At 47.6% G+C, this 15979-nt stretch overlaps 1 protein-coding gene across 4 annotated transcripts in view; it reads left to right on the forward strand.

Moving 5' to 3' along the window:
• Positions 1 to 15979, forward strand: part of SAMD4A (sterile alpha motif domain containing 4A) — a 101175-nt gene that overhangs the window by 49078 nt on the left and 36118 nt on the right. For all 4 annotated transcript variants that reach the window (XM_061355849.1, XM_061355858.1, XM_061355835.1 and 1 more), the window contains exon 3: positions 12468 to 12986. In XM_061355849.1, coding sequence (XP_061211833.1) covers positions 12468 to 12986 — 519 coding nt within the window. The remainder of the gene's footprint in view (positions 1 to 12467; positions 12987 to 15979) is intronic.

The raw sequence follows: 15979 nt of genomic DNA on the forward strand, positions 1-15979 counted from the left end.
TCCAGGAAAGCCCATTAAAAGCTGGCAGCCGCCTGCTAGCAAGCAGCTTGACGGGGCTCAGCGCCGACGTGTGATGCCGGAGGAGCTGCACCGACGTTTGGGGGTGACTGATGGTGCGAGGTGTCGGTGGAAAGGAGGGGAAAAGGGGGATGTTCTCACTCCGATGAACTTCCTTCCTTTGTGTTTCCTATTAAGCCAAGGGAACCGTGCTAATGCGGCTGCTTTTGCAGCCTTCCAAGCTCCGACTTAATTGTGGATGATTTCATCCTGGCCTTTTTATGCTGAAGCCAGTGGCCTGCGTCATGCAGCAGTGAATTTAAGCAGATTTTATTTGCATGTGAGTCACTGAGCTTTTCCAGCTGAATGTCACCAACTTGGAATTTTTGCCTGATTTTGTTGCTGGTTTTGTCTCTTGGTGATTTTCCACCAGGCTTTGCCCTACCCCTTGCTGCCTGCACCCCCTCATCCCTCCACACACACCACCCCCACCCCCCCCCCCGCCAGAAAAACGGGAAAAGGCTAAATGTGAGTTTGAGTTGGCAGTGAGAAAGGATGGGATTATGAATGTTTGGGGAGGGGGGAGAAAAGGATGCTTTATGTCGCTGGGAGGGAAGGACTGAAGCCAAGTCAAATTGAGGGCTCTAATTTGGGAGCGGTGTTATTACAGGTCAGAGGGAGTCGGTTACTGGCTAAATTAGGAGAGCTGTCACATGCAGGAGCTGTAAATGCTGCTCACATGGCTGGGGTGCACAGGCTGCTGGAGAACTCTATTTGATTTTGTTGACAACACTTTAACAAAAAAACCCCAACAAAGAACAATTAAAGCATCTGTTTATTTTCCCTCAAAATATAGGCTCCATAGCGGTGGCTCTGCCTCCACTGCCTGCTTGTCCTGGCCCTCGCTTGCCCTTTGCACAGAGAAGTTTATAAATAGAGCAACTCCTCCATTATGTGCAGCTTCAGTCTCTTTATTTTTGTACTGGAATCTGTTCAATGATTAACAGTTTAAACCATGTGCTGTGTATCAATACCTTACATACCCTTCATAACTTATTTTTAGTAGTATTTTTCCCACTTCTAAATCCTGTATCCATGTTAGGCAACACAGTTATGACATTAGGATAATTTTTTTATTTTTTTTAGCCTTTGAAGAAACTTATCTGCATTTCAATTGAGGTATTGCTAAAAGGCATTTTGCAATTGAAATTAAGAAGTCTTCCGTGCCTGTGGTTGTGCCTGTAGCCTCCTCGCCGAAAGCCAGAAAGATCTAGGCATTTTTATGGGTTAAGCTCAAAGAAGAAATATAAAAATCGCTTGTTTTATTTCTTTGGCTTCTTGCATACTAGGAAATTCCACTGAAAATCTGGATTTGAGAGCATGCAGAGTCATACGAGCAATATAACCACAGCATAAGTGAAAACAGGCAGTGAACTCTTTTCCCACCTGTACCCCATGTCCCAGAAGCAGCAAAACTAGCAGCATTTTGCCATTGGTGAACTCGCAAGCTCCAAGAACCGATGGGAGTTCTGGAAGCAATCTGCAGCCCCCAGTTTAATTATACATTTAATACTTACTGACCCATCCCGTAGCCATGGGCCAAGCTGCCTCTGCAGCCAGCTAAGCTCAGTTAACTCTGCGTGGCAGCCAACAAAAGCCATTTGACCCAGGATCTTGTCAGGATATCTTTGTCCATCAGACCTGGCACGACTGCTCTGATATTTCTGTCTCCTCTTTGCATGCATAAGGGCTGATGGATTCCCCATCATTCCACTGTCCTCAAAAGGGACAGCATTTCAGTGTCATTTCTGCTGCAATAGCTTTCTTCTATCCACCCTGTGTGGATGGTGCTGTTGCTTTCTGCTGCTCTCCCGTAACAGTCGGTAGAGGTGGAGAGGTACCTCACCTGATGCTGTCTGAACAGCTGATGGTTCTTTTGCATTTTTGCATGCTCTCTGTTGTCAGGTGGGACCCAGACACAGTTTTCCTACACTTTCAAAAGACCATCCTCCTCATCTGAGGCTTGGGAGCATGATGCCTCTGATGCTCTGGAGTATGTGTGGTCCAGCGAGTAAAGAGAAACCGGTGCTGTGAGTCCTTGTCGGGTGTCAGGCTGGTCTCACTCTTTAGGGTAGCTTTCATAGGAGGTTGGGTGGCTTGTCTACCAAGCATCTGTCCTCCTGGCCTTTGGGTGAGAAGTGAGGAGGTGGTACCTCATCTTTGCTGATGCCCCATCTGACTCTGAGCTCTTACTCCTTACAGTGAACCATTTCCCATGTTTTTCTGTCCAAGTGCTGAGCACTCAAACAGAACTTGTGGGAATTCCACTCTTGTTTCACATCTGCTGGCACCACTGTCATTGATGTAGTCATCACTCCACAAGACCATGATGGCTGGACCATAGCTTGTGATATCAGTGAAGCAAATTCGGCTTCCCCAAGGTATTCTTCATGCCAGTGCCAGCCACCTTGCTTTGAAGAGCTAAAACGCCATCATACATGTGCTGTAGGTTCCCTTGGCACCTATGGGGCTTTTGATAGGTTTCCCAGCATGTCATCTTTGCTCTGAGTCAGTAAAATACTCTCAGTGTTGCAACGCTCTACACTAAATTAAAAGTCATGTTGCTAAGGAGTGTGGTGATAATGCATGGTATTATGCTCTGTAGCAAAAGTGTGCAACAGATAAAGCCTAGAAAACAAATCTGTGAAACCTCCCATCAGATGCAGAGGATCTGTGGGGAAAATTGATTGCACTTCAGCTTGGTATTAAATAGGTCATGAAAAACGACTCCCTCTCCTGAATTTCCTGAAAGTCTGCTTTGGGCTGAAAACTGTAGTGGCTGCAGCCAATTTAGAGAAGGAAAAATCCCCACTCTTGTTGCTGTCTGCAGAAGCATGCTTAATGATCGTGCCATGCAATTCTCCAGTGCTAAAAATACATTGCTTCTGAGTTTGTACAAACAGCCTCCTAATAACTGGAGCTCTGGCAAGCACGCAAGGTAGTAGGGGAAAATAGTGTCAGAAATGTGAAAATCTTCCTCTTTCTACTCTCTGTGCAGTACAGTGGAACCGAACTCTTCTGTCTGTGGCTCGCAGCATGAATTAAGGGATGTTTTGTTGAGGGATCTTCCAGTTTGTTCTGCTTCTGAACAAAATAATGGGCATTTTGGTCCCTTTTGAGCTTACAGCTTGGATGGAGAACACTGAGCTTCCTGTGCTGCTGTTCTGTCAGGGTTTCATCAGCCTGTTTGGCGTGACGGGATGAGATCTGATGGAGGGTTGTATTTTGAGGCTTGCTTCAGTGCTGAAATTCCCAGCTCTTGCTCACGCTGTCCCTGCTGTGAGATCAAGAAGTGCAGTCCCAGCTTGGGATGCTCGGCCTGGGGATATCCTCTCCAGCCATTTCTTTCACACAAGGAAGGGACTGATTCTCCAAATTGTACACTCAGCAGGGCTGCCATTGCTTTCAAGAGCTTGATAGAGAGGGGAGCTGCCAGTAATAGGCAGCTGAACTTGCTGCCCAAGGAGTACTGCCTTTCAAAGGGTGACGAGCGGTGCAGGGCTTGTGTCTTATCCTGCACAAGGTTTTCGGGGTGGGGGGGGAGGTTCGTTCTTTCTTTCTTTTGTCATACAGTCACCTGCTCCTTAGCCTGGCTTCCCAAGCTGAGTTGTGAGAAACTGTTCTTTAGAAGTGAAGTGCATTTGAGATGCAGCAACCACCTCCCTGGTGCTCACCCACATGCACCTCACCTCTACATAAGGCTACCTGTGTTTCAGAGTGCTGCCCAGCAGGTATACACCCTCTGTGAATCACGGAAAATAAAGCCTAAGATGGCTAATGTGCCTCAATCAACCCAGCTGTGCCAGAAAACCTGTCCTGGCTGCCTTGGCAATGGGTATTGAAGAACTTGTCCATTGCATGCAGGGATGCTGGGGGCAGTTGCAAGAAGGTTGCGTCTTTGAGCCAGAATTATCTTCAGAGGTTAAATTCACACTGTGAAATTTAACGAGTCAAAGGGATATTGTGTAGTTAATTTACATGGAGCTACTTAATCTCGGTCATTAAAGATGAAGAAGATGCTCATTTGTGAAGTCCTCTGTGCTCCTGTCAGTGCTGAATCCTGCAGTGTAATCAGAAACACTTTGCTTTTGATAGCTGTATGACTCTCACCTTTGCTTTTCCAAGGAACTGGTATTGCCTGCAGCAGGGCTTTCCCTGACCACCTCCTTTTGTGGGAAATGCTGGGCATGTAGCTTCATTTTTATGGCATCTCTTTCCTGCATCCACACTGGTCTGCTCACCTCCCCACCTGCTCAGAGCTCTGCAGTAGCCTCTGGAGTGGAAAAGAAACATCAGGAAAGTACTTAATGTATTTTTAGCCTCTTAGAATGTGATGTAGCTGCTGGAAACACGGAGGAGAGCCAGCACCATGTGAACTGACAGGTTGCATCACAGCACTGGCAAATTTTCCGTCGTGTGCTGGTGCTCCTTGGCACTGTCATGGGGCCAGGGTGCAAGATGGGTCATGGGTGCTGGAGATGAGAGATCATGCATGTGCCTTGAATGATACAAGGCACAGATTGCCGTTTGTCTGTCTCTGCTTATGGGTGCTGATGAACAAAAGGTCCTTCTGTCCTTCGAAGAGGACATCTGCACTTAAATCTATGTAGAAACCAACCAGCTAGGGAAAGGGGGAATTCAGTGTTTGCATTTTTATATCTCATGGTAGACCAAAGATGCTGGGGTAGCACTGAGCCATGCAGCCAGCTTGGACCTAGAGGTTCACAGCTGTTGGGGTGAGTGTTCCAGGTAGGAAAGTGCAGAGCCCCGATTGCCATAAATAGCAGTCCCCAAGCCCCCCTCATGTCCAGGGCGTGATTGCAGACCTTCTGGCTGTTCCCAGCTCTTAGACAAGGCTTGTTAAAGGAAAAGAGCTTTGCCACTAGTCACTAAATTTCTCCCCACATCAGGCTGTTAGACCTGTGTGGGAAGGAGAAAAAGCAGAAAGCCAGCTTCAAGTTTTTCTTGGCTTTTCCTCTGTCAAATCCCATGTTATCTGCTGGGGCGAGTGGTTTTGGGGACCTGGGAAGAAGCGGTCCTTGGGATGCAGAGCTGTCCTCTCCTGGCTACTGCAGCACAGAGACACAGGAGGTGCCAGGAAGCCATGGGTGCCAAATCGCGCAGGCACAATGCTGTCTGGCATGGCTCCCGTTGCCTTCAGATGTATAGGATTAGGTCCTTCTGCTCCGCGCTGAGGTCAGCTCTAGCGCAGACATAAATTCAAACCTGTTTGAATGTAGCAGGGGGAGGTTGGCAGCATTTACACACTGTGCTGCAGCCTCTCGGCTGCAGATGTGCGTAGAAACATCACTGGTGTCTGCTTGCCTGTGTTAGCCACAGATTTACTTTGATTTTGGTGAGACAAGGAGCAGGGTTCAAGTTCACCAGCATTTCAGTGTCAACTTGCATCTCTTGTCTTACACAAGTGGCAATAACCTTTGTTGTTGGGATTTTTTTCTTATAATTAGCATTAGTTGCAATAATGAAAAGGCACATGCTGAAATTCTTACTATTTGACCTCTCACAGGGAGAAGGCTGCCAGGTTTAACAGCGAGGGTATTGACGTGCTCTGGATGAGGTACAGAGAGGGTTTCCACAGGGTTCTCACTTTGTTTTCTTTAATGTTGGTCTTTCAAGTGAGTCGGAGGAAGAGAATGATGTAAATTTGCCCAAAGTATTTTGAATGGGTTGGCGTGCAGGTGCTAATTACTGCAAATAATAATTTAAATCCCTTCATCTGGAAACAAGCTGTAGCTCACCTTCAGTCAAGCTGCCTCAAGCAGGAGCCAGGACAGGTTTGTATCCACAGCAGTGTAAGGAGAAGACTCGTGTGATGGGTGGTGTGGAGCTGGACCGTCTCACAGACCAGTAAATCCTGTTGCAGGAGGCTGGGACTGATAGCAGCCTGCCCTTTTTTGGTAACAGGTCAACTTCAGGTTGAAGTCTGTTTTTCGCTCCTCTGCTTTAACTTCGCTGCAAACCATCCTGTGTGAGATGGGGTATGGTCTCTCCGCCCCACTTAGGCTTTTCACCAAGCCAGGAAAGACCCGATTTACATGGGTACGGGAAGTCATAGAGTCAGCAGAAGCATTGCAATTGGACCAAGATTAATGAGCATAGAGCCAGAACCTGTTGAAGACAGGATATTTAGCTTTAGCTGAGCTTACCAGAAACATGAGTGGAAGGTGACTTGAGTGTTGAGTCTTGAGTACCTGATGTGAGAAAAAGCAGGACATCAAGGAACTTTTTAGTTCAGGCTGGAAATTATCTGGAAGTTGAAGCCAGATAAATTCAAGCTTAAACCAGATAAATTCAACTGGAAATGAAGGCAGACTGAAGTGCTTGGGAGACACTGGAACAAATAGCCAGTAGGTGAACTGTTGAGGTTTGTCTCTTGCTGGTCATTCACTGGGAGTTGACATTTTGGCCAAACAGAGGCTGTTGGGCTGCGCTCATGCAGGCTCAAGTTTCCTGACCCCTTTTGCTCTGCTGAAGACACTCATGCAGCTGTAATAGGTGTTAGATACCAGGGCTGACCCTGGCCATGACCTCAGTTACTGCAGATTTTGCTGGAAGTGTAACATCTTGCGTGCACGTATGGAGGAGCTGGTGGGTAGTGAGGTGTAGCCGGGTCTTTGTGCAGCAAGAGGAGTCTGGGCACTGATTTTCCTCTCTCTGATGAAAAAGTGGGCACCTCCACGTAGTTTTGCCCATTGCCCAGAGCTGGTGCTGCATTGGTAACTGGGGAAGTGGCAAACAATGGGAACCTCTTCTGGGAGCTGCTGAGGAAGGCCTCCTGCAAAACCATCCTGCAAACCCAGAAATAGCCATCACTTGCACCAGGGCTACCAATTTCAGGCTTGCTTGAAGCAGTTGCAAGCTGCCTAAGCACGTGTTGGATTTCTGGTTTGCTGTTGGCCATCCAAGACATGAAAATGTCAATGTTGCCCATCCCTAGGAGGGCTTGGTTGCCATCCAGGAGTACCTAGTTCCTCTCTCCAATCCCTAATGCTGTAGCTTGTCACTTTAAAGATCAGGGATCCCAGCCTAAATTTTTGGTACAAACTCCTAACTTTTATCCCCAGGTATATCTGAGATTGCTGGTCCATTCAGCCCTGCTGCAAACGTGCTCTGCTTGGTGGGCGCCCATCAGATGTGCACATCTAACTCTTAGTCATTATCTGAATGGCTATTGATAACTTTTTGTGGAAGATGTTGTTAAACTGAAACAAGGGCATAATAAATAGTAATTTAAGAGCAGTTTACTGACAACTGGAGCCCTTAAATACATTGACTTGCAATTGTGGAGCAGTGATATCAGGCCTGCTGTTTGAATGTCCTCTGTCTTTCAGAAAATCCTTGGGCAGTTTTTAAAACACTCCCAGTCTTTAATTGTTGTCCTTGTTACACATGATAAGCTGCTGTCTGGTTTGTAAACTACACATCATTCATCTCACCCGCTTCATCAAAACCCCAGTAGCATATTTGTCTGCTTCACTTCTGAAATGAGACAAGTCATACATGACAACAGGAGGATAACCCAATTCCTGCTTTCAAAATAAAAAGGTTTATCTTGTTTGGGGTTGGGTTTTTTTAGGATCTTTTTAAGCATTTGAGGGGGATCCCGTATTGTCGTTGTTCCTTGGAGACATCTCATCTGGTGAGAGGCAGGCTTTCATATGCCTGTGCTGACAGCTCCTCTCAGCTGTCCCTCCTGGCAGGGTTGGTGTTCTTGAAGTGGGGGCCAAAGGTCTTTTTTGCAAAAAATCAAAAATAGAAGGAAAAATTAGGCAGTCAGGTACTTTGAGGTCTCTGAGTGCAGGCACCGGTGTGCTGCCTGAGTTGGTTTTTGCAGGCATCCGCAGGGACTGCATATATCCCTGTCTTTTCCATGCAGGTTGGCTTTACCTTTGGGAAACTGTGACTGTTCCCAGTACATCATTAACAGCTTTGGGAGCATCATGTGCCTCGCTGGCAGTTGAAATAATCCAGTCGTCTGTCAGGAGGCAGGTTCAAAATAAAAAGAAAAAGTTCCTTTATGCAGTGCAGTGCTAGAGGTGGGTCCGTCACTAGTGGACATGGGGGCAGTTAACAGTTTGCAGGGATCCAGAAGTGATTAAGATTTGTGACAGAGGAATCCGATAAGTACTCATTAAATTGACAGATATCTCCTCTTTCTCAAACCAGAAAGCCTCATGTTTAGGGATAGTATTGGACCTATTCATAGCACAGCACAGGTTTCAGCCTTGGAAGCAGGACCCAGCTATATTTGGTGCTGTATTTATACACAGGCACTCTGCACATGCATCAGCTGTGCTGTATAGCAGCAAAATTGTATTGGTTAAGTAATCCTACATTAGAAGGTAGTTTCACATCCCACCTTCATTCATTCTCTTACCCAAGAGAAAGAGACCCTCAATTAAAACGGAGTTTTTCTGCTTCAGGGGCACTGGCAGCTCCCATCCTTTCCCATTAGAAGGTGTCGTAGGGCTGGGATGGAAGCTGGATCCTTAGGGTGCTCATGGTCAGTTGTTATTTCAGTTCATCTCCTAAAGGAGGTGTTGATGCAATGGCAGAAAGAGGCAGGACAAGGATTTTAGGGAGTTTAAAACCAGCATGATGGAGTTTCTAACTTTGGGGCTTTCTCTGTGCTCAGATTTCAGTAGTCAGTAACAGGTATCAATAGTCTTGCCTGCCCTTAGAGCAGCGAAAGCCTTGTGATGGACAGTATCAGGCATCCTTGAAACAGCACCCAGGGGAACTAACGAGTCTGTAATGTGATTAGTGTCTGTGACCCTGTAAACCACTGCAGGTAGCATGCCGGAGCCCTGGGACAGGCGAGCCCAGAACTGGGACACATCCTAACCACAGCTGACCCTGGGGAGCTTGTTGTGGCAAAAAAAAACACTCCAGGTGTTTGGGAGTGCATGGCAGCAGGTAGGGAGCTGACGGGAGGTTCCTGTGATCTGGGATAGGGTGGAGAGGGGCTTTGAGGGGGTCACCAGCCCCTCTCCCTCTGCCCACACACAGCTCCAGCTTTCTTCATCCCGTGCCACCCTCTCTAGATCTCTCTATTTGCTGGCATATAGGATTAAACGTGACCTTCCACCCTATCTCAGAGAGAGCCAAATGTCTTTCAGATCTAATTATTTTCTGGTTTTGCTTAATTGTGCACATCCTGCTGGTGGCTGAGGAGGAGAGCGGCTCCTGCTGAGGCTGGGGCAGGGAAGGGCACCCTGCCCCTTGTGAGGCACAGCCTTTCAGATCAGTGTTCCATCTTTTGGGGTTGTGATTTCAACTCCCCAGATCTCTTGGAGGTCTGAGGTAAGTTTCTCAAGAAGTGGCTCTGGCACTGTCCTGTGTTTCTCCAGTGCTGACCTTCATGCTCAGCTCTCCCCCATGTAAGGAAGAGGAGTCCAGCCATGGCCACCTACCTCCCCCGCCCTCCTCCTATATCCTTGCACCCAGTTTGCACCAGGCTCTACTTTTAATGCATGTATTTTGCTACCTAGTTCCTATGAGCAAGTGGCACCAATTTCTTACAGAGTGCATTGCGTGCCTTTTTTTAATGATCTTTCGATTTCTCAGTTTATCCAAGCTGCTGCAAAATCCCACAGCCTCTCGGCAGAGCCTGTGCCAGGCTGGGCTTTGGCTGTGCCAGCCTGCAAGTGCTGCTGAATCTCCCCAGTGTGAGGATGGTAGGGGAATGGGTGACATCCCTCTGAAGGAGGAGAGGAGAAGATAAGACAGGTTTTCAACCCTCTGGGCAGCTGGCTGCAAGTGGGGGAAGAGAGAAGGACAAAGAAATCAGATTAAGCACAACAGGTAGCTTTGCCTGTAGCAGTTACATCTACATATGGAAAATATGGAGATGCTCTAGTGCACCTTGAGTCCCACTACACTCATATATGCTTCAGTTAGGTTGAGCGTTGCTTTTCCAAATCTCTTTTTCGTTAGCTCCCAAACAATCTCCCAGCATCCCCATGGGCACAGGAGCACACCCAGAGACCAAAACTCACTTACACTTCTTCACCAAAGCTGTGCCACGCCGTGTCCCTTGCACCTCTCAGCACAGTGCCACGAGATGGCTTGGGCACACCATCAGCCGCATCAGGAAGTGGTTCAGCAGGAGGGGTGGGTCTGTGTAGAAGTAAATACCACTGCAGAAAGTTCCAGCGAGAGTCGTCAGCGTTTCCAGCAAGCCATCTAGTGGCTTCCTCTTTAAATGGTTGCATGCCTTGAGACTGGGAAGGCAAAGCTGGGGGGTGGGTGTTGCTCACCACTGCAGTTGTCAGGGAACCGACATGCATGGCTCAGGCTAATTGGGAAAAGGCCCTACAGTAATGGCCCTCTTCTGGGTCATGGGGAGATGGAAGGGTTCGTTGGGTTAGCTGCTGGACAGCAGCATGGGTGTGCTCAAGAGCAAACTTAATGGGTGATCCTACAGATGAACATCCAGATCTTCATTTTACTGGTGTGGGTTTGGTTAGCCTAGCACAGGAAGAATATAGGGATAGTCAGTATTTTAGAGCAGTTTCATCTACAGTATGGATAGGAGACAGCAGATGGGGAGGGAGAACATAAAGTTTGGGTGGTTATTTTAATCACATGAGAAATCAGCGCATTTCGCTTGGTGAAGTTTTGGGCAGTAGGTTTAAAACAAACAGAAAGAAGTCTTTTTTCACCAGATGGTGTAGCTGCAGCAGTCTTAGGCACAGCCTGCTACGGGGACAGGAAGTTTGAAGGCTTCATAGAGGGGTTTGGTAAACACTGGAGGAGAGACTGACCTGGGGCTGGGAAGCGTCAGTTGGGTGGTCTGGGTACATCCTGAGCTGTCCTTGGTTGGTGTTTGTATAATATGGTCAGAAAAACATCCAGTGATGGAGATTTCACAGCATCTGTAAGGCAGTCTCTCCCTGTGCATCACTAGTCCTACCAGTAGAGGATAGTTCATGTCCAACCTTATTCACCTGTGCTGAAATTCAAGCCTGTTACTGCAGTCCCCAGGGGATGTGGAGAGTGGCTTGCCTATGCTGGTCTTCACTTCTCAGACAGATGACAGGCTGGCGGCTGCAGTTTTTATGTGCAACATGGCTTTTTGACTGATGCTGAGCCTGTGATGCTTCCTGACCCCAGCCTCTTCCCTTCCTGGTACTGCACAGCAATTTATTCCCACCTGCATGCGGATATTTCCACCTATTTAATGCAGCTGTTTTTTCTGACTTCTCCATGTCTCAAGATTGTTTGACTTCTAATCCAGTTTCCTGGAGTGTTTTCATTTCTCCTAGCATGATACCTGCATGTTGAACACATTTATCACATCATCCATATCACCAGTGACATCCTGGGTAGTGTCATGGCCAGGACAAGTCTTCTTGCTTAGCACATCCTCCCAGTCTGACGGTGAATCACCAGTAATGACTCTCTCCATATGGTTTTCTGATGAGTTGTGTGCCCACATTAGAGTGGTTTTGCCTGAGCATGTTTCTCTGGTGTGCTGCTGAGGAAGCCATGTGCGGCAGCACCTAATGAATATCAAGATATATGGTGCTGACTGCTTCTCCAGCTATTCACAGGCCAGTTACTCTGTCGCAGAAGGAAATTAAATTGTTCTTGACAAATCGGTGTCGACAGTCACTTATCATCTTGTTAACTTCTAAGTGCGTACAAATAGGTTGTTTCATTATTTGTTCCATCAGTTTTCCAGGAGTTCGAGTTAAGTGACTTGACTTTTTCTTTTGTGTGTTTTGTAAAGCTAAACCCTATGTTTGCTTTTTTTCTGGTCTTCTAAAACCTCTCCTATCTGCTGTGAGCTAACAAAGGAACAATAGGTCTGTAGCTGTTTCAGCTGAGCCCTTTTCTCAATACCTCTAGGGTAGCTTATCATACCAGGCTGGCGGATGGGCCAACACCCTGGTTTGGTTATTGCCCTCCTGCTGGGATGCTTCTTCCCTTCGTGCTCTGTGATCTTACCTGTCTTAGCTCATTTGAACCTTTTCTATTTTCCAACCAGTGCTTTTAAAATGTTAGGTTTATCCATGAAGTACTTTTGTGTAGTATTTTGTGTAATCTGCAATAATACAGACAATTTGGGCCTAATCATGACTCTGGTTAACATTAAGACAACAGCAGTGAAGCTATGTGGCAGTAGTGATGGGTGTAATTAATCTTTCTTAGTGATTTTCAGGAGCATCTGATAATCCTCAGTGCCCAGTTCAGCACACCTTGGTTTTCAGAGAGTGATGACCCCCAATGCCTGGGAAATGCTCGCACAGTGGCATCACACATGCAGGCATCTCTTTGGTGTGTCATATTTACCCTGCCAGGGTCTATCTATTTCTTGTATTAGCTCTGTTTGCCCATTTCTCAGTGCCCTTCTTTTTTTTTTCTCCTTTCTATTCGTTCAACAGGAATTATTAACCAATGGCAACAGGAATCCAAGGATAAAGTGATTTCCCTGTTGTTAACCCACCTGCCTTTACTGAAGCCCGGCAACATCGAGGCAAAAGTCGAATACATGAAACTCTTGCCTAAAATCCTGGCCCACTCGATTGAACACAACCAGCACATCGAGGAGAGCCGGCAGCTGCTGTCCTACGCCTTGATACACCCTGCCACTTCCTTAGAGGACAGGAGTGCCCTGGCCATGTGGCTCAACCACCTGGAGGACCGCACATCGGGCGGCTTCGGCAGCCAGAACAGAGGTCGGTCGGATTCGGTGGACTACGGGCAGACGCACTACTATCACCAAAGACAAAACTCCGATGACAAACTCAATGGATGGCAAAACTCTCGAGACTCGGGCATAAGCGTCAGCGCTTCCAGCTGGCAGGACAAAAACCTGGCGTGCGAGAACGGCCATCTGCCCCTCTACTCCTCCTCCTCCGTCCCCACAACCATCAACACCATCGGCACTAGCACAAGCACCAGTAAGTACCTGCGGGAAGCTCTGGGGATGGTCACCCAGGGCCATTCTTCACAGCAGTGTCCCCCCATCGCACTAGAAAACACTGTTTTGACATGGTTAGCAGAGGGGCTAGGTTCATCTGGACCATAGAAAACTCCTTTTTATTTTTCTTTCCCCTGCTTTTTATTTCTTGCCTGCCTTTTTTTTTTTCCTTCTAGTCCTGCGGGGTTCTAAAGACCTGGCAGATGGAGAGGAGGGAAAACCAGCCAACCTGTGAGAGCAAAAAATGTGTGTTATCGAAGGGAGGCCCTTCTATTTCATTTAGCTCCATGAAGATTTTCAGTTCATGTTTCAAGAGTTCCTAAAGCAAGCAGGGATGTGATGCTTCATGTCCAAAAGTGAGCTGGCAGGCTTGAGTCCAAAAGTGGCCTGAGGATTTATTGGGAGGAAATGGGGTTGGTGTCCTGAAATGCAGGCATCATTTTTGGAAGCAGGGCTGGAACCTGTGATTTTCAGGGCACATCTGAAAATGTTCCCTTGTATCTGCAGCACATGGAGGTGTGAAGCTCATGGTGATCAGGGGCTTTAGACATGCAGTCCTCAGTGTTTTCCTGGGAGATGATGGGTAACTCTGCCCCTGTGGAAGAAACCCAGGCTTTTGTGGGAGGTGGAGGGTGCGGAGCCTAGCCCAAGGCTTTGGCACTCAGAGATGATGAAGAGCACTGTGACTGGAGATCACTGGGTTTGAGTGAAGTTGTAGTGCAGCTATAACTGTCTTTTAAAGCAGCCATTGATTCCTCCAAGCCATCTTTTGGAGAGGAGGACAGAGCATCTTCTCAGCAGCGCTCAGGAGCTCCTCTGCCCACCTGCTCCCTGTGTGGAGGGCTGTCATGCCCGCCTTCTTGTCGCCTTGGGTTACTGTCACTATTCCGCCTGCAAGGCTGGATGTCCTCCTTCGCTTTGGGGCATTCAGAAGGTCTCCCTCTAAGATGCTTGACATCTCCCTAGATTCAAGGGTTGCAGAGAGTACTTCAGGGAGGTGAGGCTTCTTGCGGTGAGGGCACTGGCTTCTCTATCAGCGTGTGGAAAGCCACAATTAAATAGCTAAAAGCTTTAAAATGGTCACTTACGGCTTCTGGGGTTTTCCATTTCTTGTAATAAGCGCTTTTTTTTAGGTGGTGTTTCAAGTCAACAGTGATATGAAACACTGCTCTGGGTCTATTGCTGTAGCACCCTGGTCTCTGCTTGCTTTGCCAAATAGGGATTTAGCAGAAGCGTCTCAGCATCTCCACTAATTCTGACTATCACACCGATCCTAGCCCCTGTCTGTGAAGCCCCAGTTCCTGCTGCCTTGGGGATGATCAGCTTCTCCAAGAGCTGGGTCCCTGCACTGCAGAGGAAAGCTGTTTCAGAGTGACCAAGCTGTATGGGAAAGGCTTAACAAGGAGGCGGGGTGAGAAGAACAGTGAATGTATTTGCAATTGGCCTGTTAAGCCTCACTAGGGATTATTGGGGGGGGTGGTTATTCCTTGTGATTTTTGCATGCCTGGCAGTTCAGAGGCTTTGCACACCATGGAGGCAGTGGAAGAGATCATGGCTTCTGTAGGGATCTGGTTCCTCACACTGAGATCTGGAAGTGGGGAGGTCCGACGGGTGCAGCAGGTTAATCATTGGCAGTGGCTGGAGCTCTGCAAGATGTGCTACGTCTTGAAGAACGCTTTCCAAAAACCCCTTGGTGTTTCTTCCAGCCTTTTTGCTCTGAGACCCGCTTCTTGTCCAGCGGGGACCCCAAGCATTAGCACAAGGTGATGAAACCCAGGCAACAGCCAAATTATTCAGCAGTGCCTGAGCTGCTGCACTGCTGAGGTTTTCCCTAAATTCCCCACACCAGAATAAGGTGTGCACAGCAGCACAGTGCTGGGATGGGAGCAGCTGTGGGTCTGGCAGCAGCCCTGTCCTTTACCCTGGTCTTTTGCTGGAATACTGCACCTCTCCACATCACTGCTGCTTGCTAGAATACTGCACCTCTCCACATCTCTGCTGCTTGTTTTGCTGCAGCATCCACTGCCATAAGTCGCAGCATGCAGGCCTCGCTTTGCTGCAGCATCCACTGCCATAAGTCCCAGCATGGCAGGCCTTGCACGGTCTGGTCCTTCCTAGCATCCAGCAGTAGATGCTTTTTGTGGTGTCAGGGCAACTCATTCATGTTGTCTGTGAGATGCAAGGTTTGTAGAGTTTATTCAGGGAAACTTTTCTCTGAGCATTGCAGCCGGGTCAACGTGTATTTCTGTGTATAGAAATTCAACGTGTATAGCTTTGCAGAGCTATCTGAACACGTCTTCAGTCCAGTCTAGTCCTAAATGTTAAGCTGTTTTAACTGCTGCTAATGTACTTTGGTGGCAGCGTATTCAGACAACCTGCGGTTTGAGCTAGAGATGATCCAACTGCATTTCATGTGTTAGCTCATAAGCTTCCCTTAATGCAATATTTGCTTGGACACAAGCACAGTAAGTCCACAGATGCTAAAAAATAAACATGGCTGTCAGCCTTTGTCCCAGCCCCTTGGGTCGATCAATACATCTATTAATCTTTTATTCCAAAGCAAAGCCCTCAAACCGTTACTGTTTGTTTAGGGTTTGCTGTTATTTTTGAATTCTCCCTCTTCCTTGGAGGTGTTTATCTAGGCAGGGTCTTGATCCAGGGCACAGTCTTCCCTGAACCTGTCCCCACAAAGGCACTGCCTGTTCCTCAAGCTGAAATGGGTCAGAGTTCTTTCATGGAGAAATAACGTGATCCTGGCCAAGGTACTTTCTTCTGGCATTGTGGCATAATTAGGTGCAACACTATTACAGCATGAGGTTTAAATAGGGATGGCTGAAGCTCACATGGTAATTTGCTTTGTGCTGTCCTTGGCTTTGACTTGACCTAGACACAGGTTCAGGCTTTGTTCATCTCCAGCTCTCTCTCAGTGGTGCTGGCTGGTGTTAGCCAGGCTTGAGGAGATTTTGCTGGAGT

The sequence above is a fragment of the Neopsephotus bourkii genome, unplaced genomic scaffold (genome assembly GCF_033783945.1).
Source record: "Neopsephotus bourkii isolate Nb327-2 ecotype Australia unplaced genomic scaffold, CSIRO-AGI_Nbou_v1 NB_95, whole genome shotgun sequence".
NCBI classification, from domain to species: domain Eukaryota; kingdom Metazoa; phylum Chordata; class Aves; order Psittaciformes; family Psittacidae; genus Neopsephotus; species Neopsephotus bourkii.